Raw genomic sequence first — 16,479 nt, forward strand, 5'->3', positions numbered from 1 at the left:
ATAGGGACGGGAGAAGTACTGGAGGATTGGAGGATTGCAAATGTTGTTCCCTTGTTCAAGAAAGGGAGTAGCGGAAACCCAGGAAATTATAGACCAGTGAGTCTCACGTCAGTGGTGGGCAAGTTGTTGGAGAAGATCCTGAGCGGCAGGATTGATGAGCATTTGGAGAGTCACAATCTGTTTAGGGACTGTCAGTATGGCTTTGTCAAAGGCAGGTCATGCCTTATGACCTTGATTGAGTTCTTTGAGGACGTAACAAAACACATTGATGAAGGTAGAGCGGTGAATTTCAGTAAGACATTTGATAAGGTTCCCCATGCAAGGCTCATTCAGAAAGTTAGACGCGTGGGATCCAAGGAGACCTTGCTTTGTGGATCTAGAATTGCCTTGCCCACAGAAGGCAAAGTGTGGTTGTAGATGGTTTGTATTCTGCATGGAAGACGGTGACCAATGGTGTTGCACAGGGATCTGTTCTAGGACCCCTCCACTTTGTGATTTGTATAAATGACTTGGATGAGGAAGTAGAAGGCAGTATTAGTAGGTATGCTGATGACACAAAAGTTGGGGGTGTTGTGGATAGTCTGGCGGGTTGTCGGAGGTTACAGTGGGACATCGATAGGATGCAGAACTGGGCTGAGAAGTGGCAGATAGAGTTCAATCCAGGTTAAGTGTGAAGTAGTTAATTTCGGTAGGTCAAACTTGAAGAAAGAATACAATTTTAAAGGTAAGACTCTTGGCAGTGTAGCGGATCAGTGAGATCTGTGGTCTATGTCCAGGGGACACTCAAAGCTGCTGTGCAGGTTGACTGTGTTGTTAAGAAGGCATATGGTGTGTTGGCCTTCATCAACTGTGAGATCGAGTTCAAGAACTGTGAGGTAATGTTAAAGCTACAGACCGTAGTCCTCACTGCAGGAAGGATGTGGATACTGTAGAGAGAGTGCAGAGGAGACTTACAAGGATGTTGCCTGGATTAGAGAGCATGCCTTACGAGAATAGGTTAAGTGAACTTGTTGTTTTTTCCTTGGAGCGACGGAGGATGAGAGGTGACCTGATTGAGGTGTATAAGATGATGGGAGGCATGAATCACGTGGATAGCCAGACTTTTCCCCAGGGTTGAAATGGTTAACATGAGGGGGCATAGTTTTAAGGTGTTTGGAAGTAGATACAAGGGGGATGTCAGAGGTAGTTTTTCACACAGAGAGTGGTGGGTGCGTGGAATGCACTGTCAGCGATAGTGGTAGAGGCGGATACAATAGGGTCTTTTAAGAGACTCTTAGATAGGTACATGGAGCTTACAAAAATAGAGGGCTATGCAGTAGGGAAATTCTAGGCAGTTTCTAGAGGAGGTTACATGGTTGGCACAACATTATGGGCCAAAGAGTCTGTAATGTGCTGTAGATTTCTATGTTAATATGTTCTCTAAATATGATCACTAGATGAAAAGTGTTTCCCTACACAAAGTTCTGTCACTGGCCTTATTTTGCTCCTATTCCTATGCCTTATGGTCTTAGGTGCTTTTTTATTGTCAAGTCTCCCAGGATCTTGTATATTTAATGTATATATAGAAGTGCAACTTCTCTCTTCTAATTTCAAGTAGACTGGAGCCTAGACTCTGCAACCATTCCTCATTCCAGGTGTTAGTCAAGTACAGCCGTACTTTGTTTCCAACACATTCAATCCTTTCTGCACTCCAAAAACTAATGGCCAAATATTTGCTCCTCATTTCCTCTATCCTAGTAATTCTGCACTGTTTATTTAGTTTTGCTGAAATTCCCATATTTTGTCTTATTTGCTAAATGTGGTGCTTGGGCATCTTTAGTCGCCTGGGATCACTTTCTTGTTTTTCTATTTGTACTCACTTCCACCGTTCCATCTTAAGTAATCCATGCTGTTATCCACTTACTAATTCCCAGCCAACCTCGATGAAGATACGCCACAGGACCACTGCCAATGCATCTGCTTGCATTAGTCTCAATTATGATTGAGTAACAGACATCCCACCTCTCCCGGAAGTTCTGGGAGTCTCCTGCATATTGTTAGTGGCTCCCTGATGCCCGCGATTTATATACAATATCCTGGAAATTGATGTGGGAGTGGGAGAGGGAGAGGGAGAATGAATCAGAGAATCCCGATTGGTCTCTCTTTGTGCTAAGTAGACCAATCCGTTTTCTCTGTGGGCAGGCTTTACAGTCGACCTCTCTCTCTGTCTCTTTCATTGTCCATCAGTTCAGTTTAGTGCCCTGCAGCGCCATGGCAGAGTGTTCCAAAAAAAGAAAATATAAAACGTACGTCACCCCAGACTACTCTAATTGTGATGCAGAAAGGGCATTCAGCATGGTGCGTCACATTAAGACAGAATTCAGAAGTCAGCTGTCTTACAAGACACCTGTTAATCTGATGTCTTGCAAAATTAACAAATTCATTGATACAGACTGCTATGAGGTTGGGACTTCCGGCAAGATGCTCAAATCTGCCAAGCAAGCCACATCATAGTACAAGGAAAGTTTGCAAAAGAAATAGAAAAGCTATTTGCATTAGTATTGAGACTGCCAGCAAAATACTCAACAAGGAATATAGATATATGTACAGTGTGTAAATAGTTTCAATATGTGATCAAATAAATTGTGTTCTTTCATAATCAAATGTCCTGTATACATACACCCTTGGAGGTCGGACGGGGTGGGGGAGGAGATATGGGATTGCGGGGGGGGGGGGCAAGGGTGGTGGTACTACCTCCCTGAAATGAGTTTTTGCAGGGTGGGATGTCTGCAGTAATTTATTCTGGCTCCCCCTTACCTCTTCTCCTCACCAGCCTCTGGTATCCCTCCTCCTTCTCTTTCTCCCACGGTCCACTCTCCTCTCCTATCAACAGCCCCTCTTCTTCAGCCCTTTGCCTTTCCCGCCTATCACCCCCAGCACCTCACTTCATCCCCGTTTCTCACGCACCCAACTTTCGCCCTCCCGCACCTTCTTACCCTAATTTTCCAGTCCTGATGGAGGGTCTCGAACCGAAACGTCAACTCTATTTTCCTTCCCACGGATGCTGCGCGACCTGCCGAGCCCTCGCACCCCCGCCACAACTTCTGCATTATTTCACCGACATTTAATACTTCCTTGCTTTTACCACGAAACTGAGTGTTTTAATATACGCTGTCCTCCAGAAGGTCGCTGCCGTTTTTCTATTTACTATCGGCCAAGTTTAACCGGAACGCAATCTTCATGGCTGCATCCGTTATTTATAGATCACGTTTGGTGGAGCGGCTAATCGGACCACGAAGCTGAAAGAACAGCCGCAGATCTAATTATAATGATGGCGCCAGACCTTGGAACATAGCACTTTCCAATTAACATAGAGAAATACAAATTCCTTTGCTGTTATTCAATAACATTTTTAATAACTTCACAACTGGAAGTATTTTTTGCGTTGCTATCGCTTGCATACAATTGCGTTATGCGCAGAAGTGGACGGCGTGTAAGACCCGCCGCGTGACTATCACCGCAGTCGACTGCAGAAGGGTGTACGTTGTTTTCTGTCCTATTGCATTGCGAATGCCCAGCTGGTAACCCAACATATAGGGATGCGCCTTTACGTGGCCGTCGTTTACATTTTTCTTTTGCAGTCGACAATGCATCAAATGTAGAGATTAGATAAAAATTATTTGTGGTTTACTGTGCGGAGAGGATAGGTATGGGGGGGTTCTGTATAACTTCGGTCTGATTGGAGGGCACATTGTCAATCATTCAGTTGAAAGCCAGGGAGGTTTTACTGGTTAAACTCCGCTCTCCTTTGGTCGGATTGGCCCGGCTCTTGCGTGATTCCTCAGTAATTGGTTGAGTGAAAACCCAGCACCAGCAGCTGGGGCAGTGACTGTCAGTGAGTGCATTGCTCTGCAGACTCAGCGGTGGGAGAAGCGTTCGGTTAGGATAAAAGCTTTCTGTTATGCTGTGGTAATTCCGCTGCCTTTTGAATTACTTTCTTTCCTGCCCGAGGGATTCACAGTTACGATGCAAGACAGACAGATTCCAGTCCTAAAGTGATTGACCAGGTGGGGTCCAAAGTGCTATTTTTGCACGAAAACAAGAGCTGGATTTCTGGTATGTATCGGACGATATGGATGACTGATTTCCGTGTCTGAATGGTGGTTGACCTTCCGGTGTTTTAAACCTGCACATACTTTATAATGCATCTGAAAGATTTAACCACCCCAAGATGGTTTTACGGATGATTTATTTATTTCTAGCGCCGATAGGTCTTCAAGCATTTCTGAAATACGTATTTATAACTGGCTTCCATGTCTGCACGAGGAGTCCCAGACTTAATCCGCTGAGGTAACGGATATTCAGCGCTGGCTACTTTCCTGACGTTTAGATCGTCACCACTAGGTACCGTCTAAACTGGTGTCTTCGTTTCCTGTTATTTGTTCAGTAACGTTTTCCTTAGCGAGGAGACTCGGGAAATGGAGCAGATCTCTTTGATCTGTTGCTGGTCGTATTTGATCCTCTATGCACTATGAATACCGTTTCCAATAAAATACCACCCTGCCCCATCTTGTCTCGTCTGTAGATGAACTTCTCATCCACCACTTTGTTAGCACGGTGACTTCCTTGATACACTGCGTGTGAGCGTGAAATTACACACTCTGCTTGTGACTTGTACTGTGCTGTTTTCCCTGTCTTCACTCCAGCGTTTGCTCCTGCCTAAACTGTGCTTTGATCTTTGAAGTGTGCTAAGTCATGGGAGTAAAAGAAGGCTGAACTGCCACCCCCCCCGCCGCCTCTCCCCCGAGTCCGGATTTCACCTGATTCCTTTACTGTCCAGAACCCTATCGATCTTTGCTTCTAATGAACGTCAAGGCTCGGTCTCCATTGCCCTCTAGGATCCGCAATTCCACACGTTTCTCATTCTCTGCATGAATACACCTCTTCCCAACAGCTCACCTTGTATTCTGAATTTCTGCTCCAAGGTTATAGGCTTGTTGTTTAAAAGCAAATATCTTTCCCCACATTTAGTCTGTTGGGCTTTTTTTTACAAACCATAACATGGCAAATGGAATGAGATCTCAATGAGATCTCCCATTACTTTTTCAAAGGTCTAGAGAACAGTCCCAGTTAACTAGTCGCTCCTTGTGTGGCAAACCCATTACCTTTATGGCAAGTAAACTGTTTGTTAAGGAGTCTAGTGATGTAAATAGAATTCTAGATGTGGTTTACAACCAAGGTCCAATACAAATGAAATAATACTTCCTCTAGTCCTGCCTTTGAATTACTCCATAAAAAATATTAGTCTTGCATTTGATCACATAAATGCTTGCTGCACCTGTGGACTTGTGTACAACACCCTTGAAGGTCAACACTGCGTAATCTCTTACCATGTAACAAATCCTGTTCTCTTCTGTTAACGTAAGTCAAAGTGGATATCCTCACACTTCTGTATTCTATTCCATTTGCCATGTTTTGTCTACTCAGCTTGCTCCCTCTGTACCTGGATCCTGGACTTCTTAACAGTAAGGCCACAGTCAGTCCACGTGGGCAGCAGCATCTCTCGTCCCATTACGCTGAGCACTGGCGCCCTCCCAAAGGTGTGTGCTCAGCTAGCAGCTGTTCTGACACATGACTTTGTTGCAGGATTCAGCTCAAACTGGGTTATCAGGTTGGCGGATGACACAACAGTGGTTGGCCTTATCAAGAACGATGATGAGTCAGAGTACAGAGAGGAAGGGGAGTGGCTGTTGGACTCGTGTGAGAACAACTTAAGTCTGAACGTGGAGAAGACCAGGGAAATGATTGTGGACCTTAGGAAGGTGCAGATGAACCTTTCCCCTCTGTGCATACATGGCTCTTCCATAGGGAGAGTGAAGTGCACCAAGTTCCTGGGAATTCACATTATGGGTCCCTTAATAACACCTACCTGAACAAGAAGGCACAGGAATGCCTCCACTTCCAGAGGAGATTGATACAAGTGAGGCACTCCCCCCGCCCCACCACCCCCATCTTAAGTGAATTTTACAGGAGCACCATTGAATGTGTCCTGACAAGTTGCATCTCCATCAGGTATGGGAGCAGGCGAGCATTGAACCAGAAGTCCCTACAAAGGACTGCGAGAACAGCTGAGAGGATCATAGGGATCTCCCTAACATCTATTGGGGACACTTAGCAGGAGCGCTGCATATGCAGGGCCCTTAGTGTTATTAAGGACCCCACCCATCCATCCAGCATCCTCTTTGACTTTCTACCATCGGGCAGGAGACTCTGACTCTTAATGATGTATTAAAACAAGAACGGTCAGGGTGGGGAACAGTTTCTTCCCTCAGGTAATTACGCTTCTGAACTCCCTGCGGCTTCGCATTTAAAGTGTCATTGGTTAGTTTGTTCTACACCCTACAAAATGTATGCGCTTTACTGTGTTAATTTATGCATAATTTATTTGTAGATTTAATTCTTACTTTCCTAAGTTATTGTGTGTTATATGTATGTTATGTGTATTACTGTGCTTTACACCCTGGTCCAGAAAAACATATCATTTGACAGTATACATGTATATAGTTAAATGGCAATACGAGGGGTGATTGATAAGTTTGTGGTCTAAGGTCGAAGGACTCAATTTTAGAAAACCTAGCACATTTATTTTTCAACATAGTCCCCTCCTACATTTACACACTAAATCTAGCAGTCGTGGAGCATACTGATCTTGGACCTCCAGAAAGTGTCCACAGCAGGGGTGATTGATAAAGTTCATGGCCTAAGGTAGAAGGAGATGAGTTATTAACTTCAAACTTTCTGCATAATCACTCAAAGAGCTGACCTGCATGTGCACCTAATGAGGACTGTATAACTCATCTCCTTCTACCTTAGGCCACGAACTTATCAATCACCCGTCTGTGGACACTTACTGGAGGTCAAAGATCCGTATGCTCCATGACCACTGGACTAAATGTGAAAATGTAGAAGGGGACTATGTTGAAAAATAAATGTGCTGGTTTTCTAAAATTGACTCCGTCTACCTTGGGCCATGAACTTATCAATCACGTCTCATAAACTTTATTTGTAGCTTCTTGAAACTTAAGACATTTATCTGACATTATTTCAATGTCATCAGCATAGATGGAAATTGGAGATTTGACACCCTCTGTTTTTATGTGTTTAGATATTCAGCATGGTAATAGGCTCTTCCAGCACAATGAGATTGAGACACCATGTCGCCAATTAACCTAGTTAGGAGTATGTCTTTGAAATGCAGGAGGAAACTGGAGCACCTGGAGGAAATCCATATGGTCAGAGGAAGAATGTACATACTCCTTACAGACAGCACTGTAATCACATCACACTCATTGCTACTCTACTGTACCATTTTGAATTAGATTGTAAAAAGTGGGCACCATCACTTGTGTTGCTCAACTAGGCACCACCTGTCAATATTGGAACAGTTTCTTGTTCCTGTTCTTGATATATTATTTTTATCTGATAATCAGTTCTCAGTCTTGTCTCCAATTTCATCTTGCTGATCTTTTGTGTAGCATTTGCGTAATGCCTTTTGAAAGTCCAAGAAAACCAGGTCCACTTGTTTCCCACATAACAAATCCTCAACTTGTTTCCTCAAAGAACCATTTAACATGGAACAACAGCACAGTACAGGCCCTTTAGCCCACGATGTTGTTCCAACCCTTAAGCTAATGCAAGATCAATCTAACCCTTCCCACCCAGATAGCCCTCCATTTCTTATAATATTCATACGTATTTAAGAGTCTCTTAAATGCCCCTAATGTATCTACTTTGACGAGTACTCTCACGCGTGTGTTCCATGCACCCACCACTCTCTGTGTAACAAAGGGAACTTATCACTGACATCCCCCATATATTTTCTTCCAGTCACCTTAAAAGTATATTCTTTCTTATTATCCATTGTCACCCTGGCACTGGCTGTCAACTTGATCAATAACTTTTATCATCTTGTACACATCTCATCCTCCTTTTCTCCAAAGAGGAAATCCCTTGCTTGCTCAACCTCTCCTCTTAAGACATGCTCTCCAAACCAGGCAGCATCCTGATGAAACAGATCGCCATGTCCCGAAAGCCACGATCTTGACTCATGGAAGAACCATGTTAATGCATTATAGGCACTTAAGGAGTTGGTCAGACAGCCCCAAGGTGTTCAGTGACATCATGGCTGTTCTTTTCCTGTGATGCTATTTTCCAGCATTATACTCAAATTGCTTAATTCCTCTAATAATTAGAAATCTGTGCTCTATGTTTTGAATATTATTGGGGCAGAATTAGGCCATTGGGCCTGTCGAGTCAGCTCCACCATTTTTTCACGGCTGATCCAATTTTCCTCTCAGCCCCAAACACCTGCCTGCCCTATGTATCCCTTCATGCCCTGACCAATCAAGAATCTTTCAACATCTGCCTTAAATATACTTTCCATAAAGACTCTGCCTTCACAGCTGCTTGTGGCAGAGAATTCCGCAGATTCACCACTCTCTGACGACAGAAATTCATCCTCCTATCCAGATGTCTCTCTATTCTGAGGCTGTGTCCTCTGGTCTTAGACTTTCCCACCATAGGAAACATCCTCCCCACATCCACTCTATCAAGGCCTTTCACCATTTGATAGTTTTCAATGAGGTCACCCCTTATTCTTCTGAATTCTAGTGAATCCAGGCCCAGAGCCATCATACACTCTTCATATGATAAGCCATTCAATCCTGGAATCATTTTTGTGAACCTCCTTGGAACCCTCTCCAGTTTCAGGACATCCCTTCTAAGATAAGGGGCCCAAAACTGCTCACAATTCTCCAAGTGAGGGCTCACCAGTGCTTTATGAAGTCTTAACATTACACCCTTGATTTTATATTCTCGTCCTCTTGAAACGAATGCTAACATTGCATCTGCCTTTTTCACCACAGAGTCAAATTGCAAATTAACCTTTAGGGAATCCTGCACAAGGACTCCCAAGCCCCTTTGTGTCTCAGTTTTTTGTACTTTCCTCTCCATTTAGAAAATAGTCAATTCTTTCATTTCTTCTTACAATATTCTCAATGATTGAGTCTCCACAGTCACTCTGGAAAAGACATATGATTAATTCTAGATTGATCAAGCTTATGTTACTTTTCGTAAATCCGCCTGGGTAGAAATCCAATCTGTTCTTTGAGGTTCTAATAAGTGAATCAGCTGATGATGCGTTTTGGGACTTCCAGAAGGTTGCAACACAAGAGAGTCAAAGGAAATGGATGACGTTTGGGTTCGGTGGTTGTACCTAGGTGGTGTCACAGGGATTACTTTTGACGTCCCAGCTGTGGACTTCCTACTATTCAGGACATTTACAGAGACGGGTGCGTAAACAGGGCACGAAGGATCATTGGGGACCCGAGTCACCCTAACCACAAACTGTTCCAGCTGCTACCATCCGGGAAACGGTACCACAGTATTAAAATCAGGAGCAATAGGCTCCGGGACAGCTCCTTCCACCAGGCCATCAGTCTGAGTAATTCATGCTGATACAATTATATTTCTAAGCTATATTGACTGTCCTGTTGTACATAAGATTTATTACAAATTAATATAAATTGAACATTTAGATGGAGACATAAAGATTTTTACTCATGTATGTGAAGGATGTAGGTAATAAAATCAATTCAATTCAACTCAATTCAATGCTGTAAGGAGATGTTTCAGGAAGATGTGAATTGGTTAGGGTATGGCACATGAATTACAACTTGAAAAGTTGCCAGTGTGAAGATTCCCTGAGCCAGTTATATAGGTCCCTGTTTACACCACACCTGGAATAGCTATGAAATACGTACTTGGTATTCAATGGGGGAGTGTTACAAGTATTGAGCAACTGGATTCCTGGGATGGTCAGTTTGTCTTGCGCTGAGCATTTTCACTGAGTTTCGAAGGAAGAGTGGTAACCTCATGGAAAAGCATAAAACTTGTACAGGGTCTGATGGTAGATTTCTCTTGTCTGTGGAACCTTGCAAACAAGGGACTGATCATTTGGGTCAGATTTCTTCAGCTAGCAGGTGGTGACTATTTTTTCTCCATAGAAGAGGGTCGTGGAGGGTCATATGTTGAGTATGTTCAAGACTGCATTTAAATAAGCTTAAATATCAAGGGATGTTCGTTAGTGCACCGAGGTAAAAAGATCAGCCATATTCTGCTTCAATGACAGAACATGTATAAAGGGCTGAATGGCCTCTTTTATTTGTTTCTTGTGCTCTCATGCCACCATTTGAAAAGGAAGCAGCTTTGCAGCCAGCAGGAGATTTGTTCTGCCTCATCACGGTCAGTTGGACTGCGCACCCAGGATGCCAGTGCCTTGATCCTTCAACAGGGGGGTGACCAGTTCGCTGTCCTTGAGGGAAAATGGCTCCATTCTCCCCCCACCTCCACTTCCGGGCTTTTGACTTCATTCGCCCGTCAGCTGCTGAAAGTCCCTTTGCTGCTAATGATCTTCTCCAGCACTGGCGTTTCCTGGCCGCGGCTTGTGACCCTGTGGTGATAAGTCGGCAGCAATTGCAGAATTCTCTTACTTGCACTGCTCCTGTTGTTAACTCTGTTTAAGCTTCCAACTACTTGGGCTGTGGGTTTCTGTTTTAATCTTCCTGACTCCTCTCTTGATAGACTGGATCTGCAGGTCTCCATTCTTAACACTTGAGACAGGATCAACCTCTGATCCTGTTCTTGTAGGCCCGGTGGCTTTCTACCCTGTAAGCAGCTCATGGAATTGCTCTTTTCCATGACACTGTATTCGTCTCAATGCAGGAAATCTACAATTAACTCTCACGATTACCTGGTCAGTGTACTGGAATTGGAACTGGTCTACATTGTCATGTACTGGGCTTGGATTATTCTTCATACAGATCAAATCATTACACAGTACATTGAGGTAGAAAAAGGTAAAGCAATAACAGAATGCAGAATAAAGTGTGACAGCAACACGCAAAGTGCAATGCAGATCGACAATAACGTGCAAGATCTTACGGAGTGAAATTGTGAGGTCAGGGGTTCATTTGGTCATACTAGGAACCTTTCAATGATCAGATGCAACTCTTCTAATCTTTGCAGTTTGGTGAGACCATTATTTTGTGTTTCTCTCTGGGTTCCTTAGACATTTCTCTTGCTCCCTTCCCATCATCTAGTTACCTCATCTTCATGTTGCCATCTGAACAGTCATTTGGAACAACCCATCACCACCAGGAGAACCAGTACCATTCAAGGTAGAGAAGACAATGAAGGTGAGACAACACCTCTGCATGTGCTCCTGCTCTTCCCGGCACGGCAGCTGGCGTGTCTTGCATTGCCACTATGCATGTGCACACCCCATCATCCTAAACTAGAAGCAGATTTGCAGCCTAACAGAAGGACAGCGGCTGACCTCTGCTGCCACCATGTGGTCACGTATTGGATTGCTGCTTCTTTTTGGAACTTGCAGCGTCTGGCTTAGCTGCTATTCTTCCTGCCAAAAGAAACCACATCGAAAATAAAGCCAGTAATTAGCAGTTTTGGATGATACAGCTGTAGGAAAGGTGCTGCTTTAATGGTCTTTGAAAGGATAATCTCTTCTTGCACTGTTAGATTTTGCCTGTTTCACTGTCACCACCCCACTGTGCTGTCCTGCCCCATGACTGTGCTGTGCTGCGAAGCCCCTGCCTGTAACTCCATGCCCACAGTTACCGACCTACCACCACTGCCCTTCATACCTCCTATTCAGAAGATGTTGAGAACACGGCTCAAGCTGATGCACTGCTTCTGATTCCTCCCTGAACCCTTGCCCCTTTTCCCTGAAATCATCTAATTCCACTCCTTCCCACCTGCTTTTGCCCATTTCCATCCATTACGTTCCATGATTTCACCTTCTCCCAACTGGGGAAAACCTTTCCTGATGTGCTTTTCCTAAGGAGAATGAATTGGACCTGAACCATCTTCAATTATTTCGTACCCACATCCAGCGACGAAGTTTAAAACTTATGATCTTGTGTCTGGTGCCAATGACTAATCCCTTGCCATTTCCTTGTTTGCCTTTTGATGCTTATTTTGCGGTATTTTACTTTCTTTTTACCTTTTGAATTCTACAAACTCTCAGCTCCCATCATTCCTTCACCTTGGGTACAATTGTTCTCATCCAACACTTCCAGCTCCATTCAATTATGATTAGAAATGGGATCATAAGCCACAGGAAAGCCTCTGGTGATTGTCTCTTTTTCTAAGTACCAGCTTTACAAAATAATTACTTCTGTTCTTTAAATATCCTTCCCCTTCGCCCTATCTGCCATGGGATGTATCTGCTGTGTGGGGAAAGTGTTTTGCTTTTATTGTGTTTTCTTCTCTCTCTCTCTGTGTAAGAGCAAAAGAGCAACCTGTTTCCCATGTGCAAGGTGTGACTCCTCAAGCTGCTAGCAGATTGACGGTATTGATTAATTTTGCGGTACCTTCTCCAATTTATAAATCCATATTACCATCAGCCACTTCATCCATATCTATGTTTGCGGCTATGTCTTTAATGGATTCGATTGGGTAAGTTGACCATGATTCATCATTGTTAAACCATGTTCACCGGTGTTTCTCGTTCTGCCTGTTCAGCTCTGGTGCTGAATGAAGACTGACTGGTCTACAGTGACTTGTCCCGACCATTATTGTTTTTAAGAGTGAGCTCGAATACACTGTCATGTAGACCTTGGGCTTAATTTTGCTTCTTGGTGTTTTAGTGACAAGGTGGTCCTGGGGATTAAATCAGATGCTGTGAGGTAATGGTATTTATTCTTTTTCACTTGCAGATTTACAGAAAGGTGATTATGCATTGGAGTAATGCAACTTTGCAGAATGGATCCAGCTGGAAGACCAATGACTTTTGTCTGCTGCCTACATCGTCTGCTCTTCTTCACACTTGTCCTGCTGACAGTGTTTCTAGTGTGTATTAACTTTCCCAGTGTGAAGGTACACAAAATAGTAAATGCTTTCTGACAGTCTGGAATACTGCCTCTGCTTTTCTTGGCAAAAAAACCCTGCATGCTCTGCTGATGATTGCTTTTGTTTTTTCGCAGTTGTATATGTTTTGGGTGGGGGCGGGGGTGTGTAGGTAACACGGGCAGGGCCAGCATATATTACCCACCCCATATTGACCTTGAAGTTGGTGGTTTGCCACTGCAGTCCCTCCGGTGAAGGTACTCCCACAGGGATAGTTTCAGGGATTTAGATCTAGCAATGATGGCATTTCCAAGTTGGGATGGTGAGAAACCTGTTGATGGTGGCATTTTCGAGCCTGTGGTCCTTGGTATCATGGGTTTGGAAAGTGTTGCTGTAGTAGCCTAGGCAAGTAATGACAGTGCATTTGTAGATTAGTACATATTGCAGGGGCCAACTTCATAGAATCAAAGAACAGCTGTGGCTTTGGAAAGAATCCATTCAGCCCTCTGTCTGAACTGGTTGATGGTACCTGGCTAACTCTTTCTCTCCCCCCCCCCTTCAGATTCTTATCCACCTGCTTTTTCTTTCTTTAATGCCTCATAGATTCTGCATTCAACATCCTTGCCCTCATAGTGCGTGAAATGAAATTTAAAAAAAACAAAACAATTTTCTCATTTATTCAATTCTATTTGCTAATCATCTTCATTTCATGACCCTTGCTCCAATGGGAACAGTTTCCTGCTATCCTCCCTGACCTTACTTTTCAGGATTTTAAGGGCCTTCAGCAGATCCCAGTCACAGCCATCTTTGACATGAATAAACTTCCACAACCCTGGAATGATTTAGGTATATCATTATCAGCTCCAAAGTCTTCACCTTTTTCCTGAAGTGTCACACTCAAAACTGGATAAGACCACAATATGTAGGAGCAGAATTAGGCCATTTGACCCATTGAATCTGTTCCACCATTTCATCACAGCTAATCCAATTTTCCTCTCAGCCCCAATTTTCTACCTTCTCCCCATATCCCTTCATGCCCTGACCAATCAAGAATCTATCAACCTCTGCCTTAAATATACATAAAGACTTGGCACAGCTGCCTGTGACAAAGAATTCCACAGATTCACCACTCTCTGGCTAAAGAAATTCCTCCTCATTTCCATTCTAAAAAGATACCTGTCTATTCTGAGGCTGTGTCCTCTGGTCTTAGACACTGTCACCATAGGAAACATGCTCTCCACATCCACTATCTAGGCCTTCCACCATTCGATAGGTTTCAGTGAGGTCACCCCACATCTTTCTGAATCCCAGTCCTGCTGAAGGGTTTTGGCCTGAAATGTCGATGGTACATTTTACCATAGATGCTGCCTGGCCTGCTGAGATCCCCAGCAGTTTGTGTGTGTTGCAAGGACTCTCAAGTTCCTTTACACCTCAGTTTTTTTTGTATTTTCTCTCCCTTTAGAATTAAATCAACTATTTAATTTCTTCTACCAAACTAATACACTTCCCAAAACTATATTCCATCTGCCACTTCTTTGCCCGTTCTCCTAATTCGTCCACGTCCTTCTATAGCATCTCTTCTTCCTCAAAACTACCTGCCCCTTCACCTATCTTCATATCATCTGCAAACTTTGTGACAAAGTCTTCAGTTCCATCATCCAAATCATTGACATATAACGTGAAAGCAATCAGTCCCAACACAGACCCCTGTGGAACACCACTAGTCACCGGCAGCTAACCAGAAAAGGCTTCTGTTATTCCCACTCTTCTCACTTTTTGCCTCCTGCCAATCAGTCACTGCTTTATCCATGCTAGTATCTTTCCTATGGGCTCTTTAACTTGTTAAGCAGCCTCATGTATGGCACCCTGTCAAAGGCCTTCTGAAAATCGAAGTACACAACATCAACTGATTCTCCTTTGTCTATCCTGTGTCATGTGACTGGCAACAATGAATATAGAATTTAATTGAGTCAGGTTTTATAAAAACAATCAGACATTTATTAAACTCTGCTCAATATAAACAAACAAAAATCTTAACCGAAAGTAAACTGCTATGTGGCCATTTAACAAACCGCCACTCAGTACTAGTTCTTAAAGCGATAAATGCGAAAAGAGTTCTTAAAGCAGTAAATTCAAACACAGTTCTTAGAATGGTAGATTCAAAAATCCAAGAGATTTATACAGTCAATTAGGAGAGACTTTCCTGAAGTAAAGAATTCCTCGAAGACACGATGTCACGCCAGTCCCAGCCGGATCCTGCCTTGTCTGCAAGATTCACGACGACGGAAATAAAACGGTTTAAAGGCACTGACCTTTCCCTCTGGATACTAGATCCTGCACAGCCTTTTCTGCCACTTTTAGCAGAGGCTATCTCATGCAGATCACTCTTTCTTGAGCAAATTCAATAATGGCCGATCCTTTCAACCGTCGAACGACTTCTTCAGGTTTCTGTCTTCGCTCTCCAATACTGCTGAAAAGATACATCAATGAACCTGGCAGAAATTGGTTAAACTGCTGGTCCAGCACTTTTGTACCTTACAATAGAACGTAAAAATCCGTTTTAAATCAAAACTGCGTCATAAGGCAAATACGCGGTGAAGCGGAGTCTGTGGCTAACGTTCTAACTGGAAAACCCCCTGCATCACCCCAGGGGTCTCCTTTTATACCCGAGGTGAACATGTCATCATGTGACCTCACATTGGCGGGAAAATTACATCAGGTGACCTCCAAAAGACCACTACATCATCCTCACAAGATATCACAAGATATCCATGAGGTATGTAACACCTCCCTCCAAAAAAATTGGTTTTTTAGGAGCAAAATTTTAACAATTAACTATTTACAAAAAAAATACAAATGTATAAAATTTACAACATACACAGTATACACAGTATCATCATACAACCTTTTACAAACTAATATACAGTAGGAGTGTTACAAAGGTTAAAATATCACTCCATAAAAAATTTACATTGTACATTTAACATCTAGATAGACAATCAGCGATCACATTATCTTTACCTTTAATATGGGTGATCAAAATATTATACTCCTGTAACATCAAACTCCAATTTAATAATCTTCTATTTTTGTTTTTCATCTTACTCAAAAACACTAATGGATTATGATCGGTGTAAACTATGAGTGGTTTCTGAGTAGTACCAACATACACTTCAAAATGTTGTAAAGCCAAAACAAGAGATATTAATTCCTTTTCTATTGTTGAATAAGTTCTTTGATGGGCATTAAATTTCTTAGAAAAGTAAGCTACCGGACGATCAACTTCATCACCCTCATCTCTTTGAAGTAACACTGCTCTTGCAGCTTCATCACTAGCATCTACAGCTAATGAAAATGGTTTTTCAAAGTCAGGGGATTTGAGCACAGGTTGACTACATACCATAGTTTTCAATTTATCAAAGGCCTCTAGACAAGGTTCTGTCCAAACGAACTTTTCATTTTTCTTCAAGAGGTTAGTTAATGGAAGAACAATATTCGCAAAATCCTTACAAAATTTTTGGTAATATCCTACCATACCCAAGAATCTTCTAAGAGTTTTCCTACCAGTTGGAGTGG

General features: G+C 42.9%; 1 protein-coding gene across 4 annotated transcripts in view; it reads left to right on the plus strand.

Annotated features, from left to right (window-relative positions):
* Window positions 1-3,870: 3,870 nt before the first annotated feature.
* Window positions 3,871-16,479, plus strand: part of LOC140198930 (NXPE family member 3-like) — a 38,665-nt gene continuing 26,056 nt past the window's right edge. Inside the window, exons 1-3 of one of the 4 annotated variants that reach the window (XM_072260197.1) lie at window positions 3,871-4,095; window positions 11,139-11,234; window positions 12,774-12,933. In XM_072260197.1, coding sequence (XP_072116298.1) covers window positions 12,805-12,933 — 129 coding nt within the window. In that variant the 5' untranslated portion in view covers window positions 3,871-4,095; window positions 11,139-11,234; window positions 12,774-12,804. Of the gene's footprint in view, window positions 4,096-4,311; window positions 4,330-11,138; window positions 11,235-12,773; window positions 12,934-16,479 lie in introns of those variants that run through there. The other 3 variants (XM_072260198.1, XM_072260196.1, XM_072260199.1) reach the window with 3 other exon arrangements.

This window comes from Mobula birostris, chromosome 6, assembly GCF_030028105.1.
Source record: "Mobula birostris isolate sMobBir1 chromosome 6, sMobBir1.hap1, whole genome shotgun sequence".
Taxonomy (NCBI): Eukaryota; Metazoa; Chordata; class Chondrichthyes; order Myliobatiformes; family Myliobatidae; genus Mobula; species Mobula birostris.